Genomic DNA, 9,449 nt, shown 5'->3' with positions numbered 1-9,449 from the left:
GTTGTGACCAATCACCGACGCCCAGGGAGGCGACTCCACACCCAGGACCCTAACTCACGACCCGTTTATCAACGGACCGGCGCTAACGGCTTTACTTCCTCATGCGATGGAAGGCGTGATCCCAGAGATTTTTCGCCTCAGAAAATCTCCCGGTGTCGGCTAGGATTGAATCTAGACCAGTTGGGTTGGTTGTGAGTGGATCACGCCACCTCACAACCATCGACACCTATGTCGGCGGTGGGATTCGAACCCAGGCGTCAAGTCGATCGAATTTGTTGACCCCTTGGTCACCAAGGGGTGAAACAGTTTTCAGAAAAGTAGAAATTTTGACAATTCTTGATGTATTTTTTGAGCTATATCTCTAAAATTCGTTTTGTAAAGTGCTACAAGTAGCACTTTTTTGTAAAGAGGAATGATAGGGCTTTCATTTGAAGTAATCAGAATTCAGGCCGCCATCTTGAATTTGGCCGCCAGCTTGCATTATATCAGAAAAATGCAATTTTGACCGTGTTCGCAACTACCGATTTTCGATCTGAGACCAGCATTGGAAAGCTGAGAAAAAATGCTATAAGATGCAAGAAAAAAAATCAGGTGAGCATCAGTGTTGACTCATCAATTGAACCTATTTTCCAAGCTGAGTGTTAAAATATTCAACGTACACCGCGCGATCAACGTAGTAACCTGTCTACTGAGACCAAGTGGATGTACATGTTATAATCCTACTAGCTCCATATATCGTAATCGATTGATGCTACAACTAGTACGCCACTACTGTTTTTTTGAGTTTAGTGAGAATAATGAATACAACACTAGCATGTTTGATACTAACAAAGCGATAGTTTTTTTTTTATTACTGAGCAGTTTCACAAAAATGTCCCAGTTTTAATTTTTTATTTAAATTGTCGTTTTAATTTGGCTGAAACTTTGCATAGACGTTTCTATACGCAAAAGATGCCATTTTGTGCTGCTGGTTTAATTTTTTGCAACACGACTCATTTTTGTGAAGCTATTAAAAATGCTATTTTGGGAAGGTATTGATGATTACAAATGTTTTCAGGGCCAAAATGGTTTGTTTGATCGGTATGACGTCTTCTATAAAGTTGTAGATAATATTTTTGTTGCCCGATAAAATCTACACCTTGAAAAAAATTTTTTTTTAAAAACAAATTAAAAAAAATGTAAAATTATCGTCAAGTTTTGCCGGGGGGTTAATGAAGACATAGAGAACTAATATTTTGTAGGAAGATGCTCTGCATTATGAAGAACCATCATGCGAAAAATTAACGCTCTACGACATCAATTACTTGACGATAGAACTTGACGATAATAGAGCCGATACCTAACTAAAAGCTCATTTTTTTTAAAAAATATTTTTTTATTAAGACTACAAAGGATTATTTCAACATTACAACCAAAAAAAAGTTATAGAGTGTATATTTTTTTCAGAAAGAAAAAATTATTATCTACAACTTTATCGAAGACGTCATACCGATCAAACAAACCGTTCTGGCCCTAAAAATATTTGTCATCATCAATACCTTTCCAAAAAAGCATTTTCAATAGCTTCTAAAAAATCAGTCGTACTCTAAAAAATTAAAACAATAGCACAAAATGACATCTTTTGCCTATAGAAATATCTATGCAAAGTTTCAGCCAAATTAAAAAGGCAGGGTACCTGGGTACCTTTTCAGACTTTAATGCTTTAAAAAACAAGGGTAACCTCAACTCAGCCAGCTAAAACTTATAAAATGCTCCTAATAAATCATTTTTCATCATCAGATAAACAATGTTTGTGTAAACAATGTTTACGAAGATTAAAATTTAAAAAAAAATAGACTAACTTTCCAATCTTTTGACGGGTCAAGATCGAAAATCGGTCAAGAAATGAAAAAGCCAGAAGCATTTCATTTTGTGGGTACCCGGGTACCCTGCCGAGTACTTACGTGTGTTAAAATTGCCGAGTACATAACGGTTAAATAAAATATTAAAACTGGGACATTTTTTATGGAACTGCTCAGCAACAATAAACATATCGCTTTGTTAGTATCAAACATGCTAGTGCTGTATTCATTATTCTCACTAAACTCAAAAAAAACAGTAGAGGGTCTCAGTAGACAGGTTACTACGTTGATCACGCGGTGTACGTTGAATATTTTAATACTCAGCTTGGAAAATAGGTTCAATTGATGGGTTAACACTGATGCTTACCTAATTTTTTTCTTGCATCTTATAGCATTTTTTCTCAGCTTTCCAATGCTGGTCTCAGATCGAAAATCGGTAGTTGCGAACCCGGTCGAAATTGCATTTTTCTGATATAATCCAAGATGGCGGCCAAATTCAAGATGGCGGCCTGAATTCTGATTATTTCAAATGAAAGCCCTATCATTCCTCTTTACATAAAAGTGCTACTTGTAGTACTTTACATAACGAATTTTAGAGATATAGCTCAAATAATACATCAAGAATTGTCAAAATTTCAACTTTTCTGAAAACTGTTTCACCCCTTGGTGACCAAGGGGTCAACAAATTCGATCAAACAAAAATGGCATTATCATTTTTTCTCTATTTCTAATAACTATGTGCATTTATATCAAATTTGAAAGACCTTGTGCATCTAGTGGCCTAGTTTCAGCGAGAATTGCTCATGTGTAGCATCGAAGTGGTCGAAATTTCTCTTATAATCGATGAAAAAATGCATGAATTATCGGAATCGAACTTGATTTGAAACCAAATGTCTTAATAATGCATAACACTTCAAGATCTGTTTTTGATTTCTCAATTTTTTTTTAGAAAAATTGACTTTTGACGATTCATCTATTTCTAGTACATTTAGATCTCCCAGATGGTCTCGAGGTACGATGCTGGCCTAGCCAGTCTTCGTATGTTCGATTCTCGGCCCGGGATAGACTGTTAGTGTCAGTAGGATCGTAGCGTTAGCCCCGAGATTGTCCTGTACACTAAACAGTTGGCTGCGAAGTTTGTGTATAACAAACAGAAGGTCAAGTTCCGAATCGGAATGTAGCACCCCCAAGGCTAATACATTTGACATGCAGAATTTTTTCTGATATCAAAAATTTTATGCTGTTTACATCGGTCAAATAGTGAAGCTTTTTAGGCGCGATTCCGGATGTCCGGTTGCAAAGGCTAAGCTAATTTTTTAGACCTTCACCAGAGACTTGTAATACAGAATTCTTCAATCGTGCGGAGAAAACAAAGATCGCCCGAATTCAACTCCGTTGTCAGATTGATTTTATTATCCAGATTCTTCTGAAACCCCAAAAAAAAAACAATTTTCTTTTGCGAGAATTTGAAGTGCGCAGAATTAAGAGCCGCGCAAAATTAGGGCGCCTTACGGTAGTATTCGGCCATTTCTGGCTGTTTTCAAGATAGCGTCGTTCACAAACTACATTACGCTGAAAATCTAAATTTTATACCCCCTCCCTTATTGTGCACTGAACAACCTGACCTCTTCCAAATTTTCAAATTGGGCAGACACCACAGTAACTGTCTCATGTTGAATTTAATTCTATTTACATACTTGATTAGTTCTCGAGACGTGTAAAAATTTGAGTTTCATTTGTATGGGACCCCTCCCTTCCAAAAAAATGAGGGATCTATAACTATCTTTGTCACCATTCCCGGCCCCTATAACACTTATATACAAAATTTCAGACCGATCGGTTCTGTAGTTTTCAAGTCTATATGGATCAGACAGGCAGACAAACAGAGCTGCATTTTTATATGTTTAGATTGGATGCTCACTGTGGATCCTTGACATGTAGACTTGATTATCAGTGTATTTCTAACCAGGAAAACTGGATAGTAACTATACATGACGTGTGGGACAAAAATGCCACCTACCAACCCAACCGTGCAAGATCACTGTCATGTAGTACCTCTAAATAAGTTAAGCCTGTAGTTGTTCATGCGACTGGTGGGCTACTATCAGTGTACACACGTAGAGCGGCGCAGAACACTCTGTTATCATGCATTTTCATCGAAGCGCGAGAGAATGAACTCAGTTAGAAACCGAAAGTAGGACTGTCGGGTTGAACAGAGCAGCTTTTGCCATAGATATTTGGACAGGTATATTATCTGTGATGCGTTTGAACTGATATTTCCTGCATCTGATATTTGCGTTTGAGATACGTACTATAGCTACATCGTTCTTTGACAATACATCAAAAAACAATTAGATATGGCGTTGAAAATGTTAACTAATATATGTCGTGCGCGAGGATTAAGTAATCTTGTGGGAGCTCTGCGTGGTAAGCAAATAACATTTTTGCATAAATGTGTTTAGTTAATGTTTAGGTATTTTATTACAGGTTTAGCTTCTGCTCCCAATCAACGTAAGTTTTCGAGATTACTTTATGCTAGAGCGAGCCCCCAATGAACAGCGCTTGCCTAGAGACAGGCATCGTACACCTTATCATTCACGCTTACAATATGAGCACAACAAGTATAATAGCTGATGATAAGATTATACTCTTGCCTGCAGAGTTTTCAAATAGTGAATCCTTACTTTATTTGAATTGTTGCAAAAGATCATAAATAAGGTTGTTTTAACCACAGCAAGGTAAAATTTTGTTTTATTTCAGCCTCATTCAACTGGGAAGATCCTCTGAATTTAGAATCACAACTGCGAGAAGATGAAATCGCAATCAGGGATTCGTTTAGATTGTACTGCGAAGACAAACTCATGTCGCGTGTTATTCAAGCCAACAGAGATGAAGGTTTGTTCTCCAATTCTGTCGTCACCATTTTAGTTTAAAACGATATTCCACAGTATTTCACAAGGAAATTATGAAAGAACTGGGATCTTTTGGTGTGCTTGGCTGCACCATTAAAGGATACGACTGCGCTGGGGTCGGTAACGTAGCGTACGGACTGTTAACCCGCGAAGTGGAACGCATCGATTCTGGATACCGATCCGCCTTCAGTGTGCAGAGTTCACTTTGCATGGGTGCTATTTACGACTACGGCAGTGAAGAACAAAAACAAAAATATCTTCCTCGAATGGCCAAAGGAGAATTAATAGGTTGCTTTGGTTTGACAGAACCTAATCACGGTAGCGATCCATCTTCGATGGAAACGCGAGCAGTGCATGATCCGAAAACTAAGACCTATGTGATATCTGGAAGTAAAACCTGGATTACTAACTCACCTGTTGCGGATGTATGCATCGTCTGGGGTAAAACAGAGGACGGAAAAGTTCGGGGTTTCATCATTGACCGAGCAGAAAGTTCACAGGGCTTATCAACACCAAAAATCCAGGGAAAGTTTTCTCTGCGTGCCTCAGACACCGGTATGATTCTCATGGACGAAGTTCGCATTCCAGAGGAAAATATACTGCCAAACGTTTCTGGTATGCGGGGTCCATTCGGTTGTTTAAATAACGCACGGTACGGTATTGCCTGGGGCGCACTTGGCGCAGCCGAGTCATGTCTTAAACTGGCTAGAAATTACACATTAGATCGGAAACAGTTCAACCGACCTTTAGCAGCCAACCAGCTGATGCAAAAGAAGATGGCTGATATGCTGACTGAAATTCACCTAGGCCTTGCGGCATGTTTACACTTGGGTCGTCTGAAGGATCAAAAGCTGTAAGTTCTATTAAAGAAAAAACTTCTAAATGAAATCAAAAATTGACAAATTTCACCATTCACGCAGGCATAACGCAGAAATGATTTCAATGCTGAAACGGAATAATGCTGGTAAGGCACTGGAGATCGCTCGTGTCGCAAGAGACATGCTTGGAGGAAACGGTATCTCCGATGAGTATCACATTATTAGACATGTTATGAATCTGGAAGCGGTAAATACCTATGAAGGTAACAATCATTATTTAAAAAAACTACTTTTTATATGAATAACTTAAAATACTTGAATTGTAGGGACACATGATATTCATGCGCTGATTTTAGGTAGAGCGATTACAGGAATTCCAGCCTTTTCGTGAAAAGTTCGCAAATGATATTTTTGTGCATTTAATAAAAAGTTACGAAACAGTTATATTTCAGTTGATTTCGATCTGTATCCTGGATTCTTTTGCTTTTTATATATTTAGCAGTTTCGTAATAAAGGCAAGGCACCTATTTATATGGTACATCAATAACAACCATAAACGAATTGTTCGGTTGTGCAAAGGACATTCTCAATCAGAATTCTACAGCCATTATTTTAATATTTACAGCAGGTATATTCGAATTATACCTCACTCACTCGCATTACTCTAACCCATGTGCCCTTCGAATTGCACTTGTCTCGTCCATTGCACTTAGCAATTCGTAACCATTTGGTTCCATCGATACGCTAGCCGTACCAGAGCTAATGCATCGTACCTCACTGGAATAGTCGTCCAACTCCGCAAGTGGGGCATTCGCTCGTAGCACTTTTTGATAGCTTCCACGAGAGCGGATCTCTAACATCGTGCATCGTCTTCGATTCAAATCGGCTTGAATAGCACTCAAATGTTCGGCGGGCATTACGATTTCTAACAACATAATCGGTTCCATAAGTCGACATTTAGCCGTAGAAAGTACATATCGAACGCACTGCGCTGCGGCAGCCATTATAAATGTATCAGCAGTTCCTTTACCGATCACTAACCGATGCAGAGTGATTGCCGCATCTGTCAATTGACCTCCCAGCTTGGGACCCCGCTCCAGAGCTGCTAATGTTCCTTTTCTGACGAACGATAGCTGCTTCGGCCGAATCAGTCGCAAATTTTCTTGAGCTTCCGGGGAATTATCTAACCGAAACCTATCGTCATACTTTTTCTCATGAATTGTTAGCTCCATCCGCACCGACTGTCGATGACCGGCTATTTCTTTCTCCGCTGTCCAGCTACCACGGCAAGGTTCTTCCAAACATTCCTTATATGCTATTTGAAGTGGTCCCAAATCGGCGTCAATTTTATATTCAGACAAAATCCGGGATTTGATAACTTCTAGATGTAACTTACCCATTCCACCAAGAACGGTTTGCATCGTGGTTTCATCGTAAAATACCCTCAAACTGGGATCTTCACGTTGAATTTCCTTTAGAGCTGTATCCAAAGCAACTTGATAAGCGGTTGATGGCGGTTCGATAGAGCAAAAGAAAACCGCGTCTGGGACCACAGTATTGAGGAACAATTTCTGAGCCACTTCTTCATTTACCACATCTTCTTCTTTTGAGCTCACGTCAACAGTACTCAAATGATTCATAGCTTTTCTTAGAACGGAAACATTCGGAATGATCAAATCTCCGGTTACGGTTGATTTGAGGCCAGCACAGAGACCGATATTTCCGGCTTCAATCATCGCAACTTCTCTGTACTCATCAGCCAATGGTGCGTAAATTCTTTGAACTGTTTCTGCCACACCTTTGTGGGTAACAATTCTCGCCCCCTTTTTCAAGTTCCCTCGAAAAACACGAATCAAACTTAACGGGCCACGTTGCTTATCATGGGTAACTTTAGAAACCTTTCCCACGAATTCAGACCTGAAATCAAATATTTTTAGAATGTATTTAAAAACAAAAAACGATAAAACCTACCCAAAGCTGTCATAGATTTGATTCCGTTCATTCGGGGCTGGTAGAAATTTGAGCACTGCATCCATCAACAACTGAACGCCAATATTTTTATAAGCAGCTCCTACAAGCACCGGAACGACTTGCTGTTTTAAGGTACATGCTCGAATTGCTGCCTGCACCAAATCGTTAGATAAATTATCCATACTGTTAGTTTCTATAATTACTTTTGCCAGGTCATCATCGCTTCCGGAAAGAATATCAATAGTTTCGTTTCTTTTGCGTTGACTTTCAAGCAGATAATCTCCGGAGAGGGGAGTTCTCTTGTACGTCCGCCCATTTACACTTTTGTCCCAAACAACCTTCGTTCCAGTTAATATATCAATAACGCCTAAAATAAGTTCAAGATGAAATTGCTCAGATTTACTTTACTTCCAGTTTATCTGGTCTATATTTGCCTACCAGCGAGTTTGTCCTCTTCACGGTAGGGCAACTGCAGTGGTAAAGGAATAATACCAAGCTTTTTCCTAAGATCTAGCAGGCACCCCTTAAAATCTGCATTCTCTTTGTCCATTTTATTGATGAAAATCAATCTAGGCAGTTTGTGTCGGTCAGCTTGATTCCACACCGTCATTGTCTGCGCTTCAACTCCTGCGGAACCATCGAGGATTACAATAGTACCATCGACAGCGGCTAACGATTGTTCCACCTCCATCGTGAAGTCTATATGCCCAGGAGTATCTAACAGATTAATCCGATAATCGCGCCATTCAAAACTTACTGCCGCACTACATATTGTTATTCCACGTTCTCGCTCTTGGGCTAAAAAATCGGTTACCGTGTTTCCATGATGTACTTCCCCAAGGGTGCTGGTTTTTCCTGAGTAGTAAAGCATGCGCTCGGTAGTGGTTGTTTTACCTTAACACAAAATCATAACAAACTTCTATAAAAAACTGTTTTGGTTTTAACAAATTAAATAAACTTACCTCCATCGATGTGAGCTAAAATGCCAATATTACGAATGTACTGTTGGGAAAGAGCTTGGCTGGAAGACGTACGCGTCCAGTGGGTTTGTAAAACATGCCGCAAAATACGTTTAAACCGTGGTGGGAGAAGTCGGTTGCACAACATAACTGCTGCTGCTGTGCGGTATGGGTGCTGTATTTTTTTTTTCTTTGATATGACCTGTCAGGTCGGCTGAGGCCGCTCCAAGTATGATGACAGTTCTACAAGGTATGCTATTCACGTCGATGCATTAGTATTAGTGATCGTTATGAACTCTTTCCAATTTTGTATGAAATTTGATATGATTTTGCATTTTAAACTAAACTTTTAAAACATACTTTGTATGCTAACATACAAAGCTTTGCATACTAACATACATACATACTGAAAAGTTATAGAAATGATGTTGAAACATGTTTTATTTGTGGGGAATACATAAACATGCTGCGGTTTAGGTAAAATATGCTGTTTTTCATCAATTTGCCGGTAACCTTTTTGCACTGTTCGTTTTTTTCTTGTACTCTAATAGCGCTTCTAAATAGAGTCGCTTATGTTTCATACAGTAACAAAAGTCATGAGCTATGACAATGACTAAGATTATGCTCCAACTATTAGAAATATAGCATTTTTATATATTTTATTTCGACATATTGTCGCAATTTTTCACACTAAATCTAAATTTATATCAATTTCTAGTGTGTTTCAACTGGAGATTCACTCTCTAACTAAAAAAATCAGATATAAAACAACATATAACGAGAAATTTCCAAAAATGTTCTGAATTCCATACAAAACGCGAAATTTTTCATAACGAGATTCGTTTGTGTGCGTGGATAGACAAAAATGTAGCATACCTTCTAGAACTGTCATCATACTTGGGAGGCCGCTCACGGCCCATCTCGCCAAGCCAAGTATGATGACAGTTC

The 9,449-nt window shown here is 38.9% G+C and overlaps 2 protein-coding genes across 4 annotated transcripts; one reads left to right on the top strand and one right to left on the bottom strand.

Annotated features, from left to right (window-relative positions):
• The first annotated feature begins 3,913 nt into the window (after nucleotides 1-3,913).
• LOC129726536 (glutaryl-CoA dehydrogenase, mitochondrial) lies at nucleotides 3,914-6,017 on the top strand. Of its 2 annotated transcripts, XM_055683358.1 has the most exons (7): nucleotides 3,914-4,086; nucleotides 4,146-4,268; nucleotides 4,329-4,352; nucleotides 4,602-4,736; nucleotides 4,790-5,606; nucleotides 5,674-5,834; nucleotides 5,898-6,017. In XM_055683358.1, the coding sequence occupies exons 2-7, from the start codon at nucleotides 4,199-4,201 to the stop codon at nucleotides 5,960-5,962; spliced, it is 1,272 nt and encodes a 423-aa protein (XP_055539333.1). In that variant the 5' UTR covers nucleotides 3,914-4,086; nucleotides 4,146-4,198; the 3' UTR covers nucleotides 5,963-6,017. The 2 variants fall into 2 exon arrangements, with proteins under 2 accessions (XP_055539333.1, XP_055539332.1); XM_055683357.1 differs by having other exon boundaries at nucleotides 3,916-4,268.
• Nucleotides 6,018-6,178: 161 nt separating this feature from the next.
• LOC129726534 (ribosome-releasing factor 2, mitochondrial) lies at nucleotides 6,179-8,711 on the bottom strand. Of its 2 annotated transcripts, none has more exons than XM_055683353.1 (4): nucleotides 8,505-8,711; nucleotides 7,981-8,436; nucleotides 7,543-7,909; nucleotides 6,179-7,488 (listed from the first exon to the last, which is right to left on the bottom strand). In XM_055683353.1, the coding sequence occupies exons 1-4, from the start codon at nucleotides 8,647-8,649 to the stop codon at nucleotides 6,231-6,233; spliced, it is 2,226 nt and encodes a 741-aa protein (XP_055539328.1). In that variant the 5' UTR covers nucleotides 8,650-8,711; the 3' UTR covers nucleotides 6,179-6,230. The 2 variants fall into 2 exon arrangements, with proteins under 2 accessions (XP_055539328.1, XP_055539330.1); XM_055683355.1 differs by lacking the exon at nucleotides 8,505-8,711 and having other exon boundaries at nucleotides 7,981-8,241; nucleotides 8,300-8,434.
• Between the last annotated feature and the right edge of the window lie 738 nt (nucleotides 8,712-9,449).

This window comes from Wyeomyia smithii, chromosome 3 (assembly GCF_029784165.1).
Source record: "Wyeomyia smithii strain HCP4-BCI-WySm-NY-G18 chromosome 3, ASM2978416v1, whole genome shotgun sequence".
In the NCBI taxonomy this organism is placed as follows: Eukaryota; Metazoa; Arthropoda; class Insecta; order Diptera; family Culicidae; genus Wyeomyia; species Wyeomyia smithii.
This window is presented reverse-complemented; position numbering and strand designations above follow the sequence as displayed.

Bases quoted from the DNA above. Each gene is read 5' to 3' on its own strand.
- LOC129726536 (XM_055683358.1), top strand. From the start codon at position 4,199: ATGGCGTTGAAAATGTTAACTAATATATGTCGTGCGCGAGGATTAAGT. The intron at 4,269-4,328 runs GTAAGCAAATAA...ATTTTATTACAG, and splicing joins TCTTGTGGGAGCTCTGCGTG to GTTTAGCTTCTGCTCCCAAT. The intron at 4,353-4,601 runs GTAAGTTTTCGA...GTTTTATTTCAG, and splicing joins AGCTTCTGCTCCCAATCAAC to CCTCATTCAACTGGGAAGAT.
- LOC129726534 (XM_055683353.1), bottom strand. From the start codon at position 8,649: ATGTTGTGCAACCGACTTCTCCCACCACGGTTTAAACGTATTTTGCGG. The intron at 7,910-7,980 runs GTAGGCAAATAT...AACTTATTTTAG, and splicing joins TGAAGAGGACAAACTCGCTG to GCGTTATTGATATATTAACT. The intron at 7,489-7,542 runs GTAGGTTTTATC...ATTTGATTTCAG, and splicing joins CAAATCTATGACAGCTTTGG to GTCTGAATTCGTGGGAAAGG.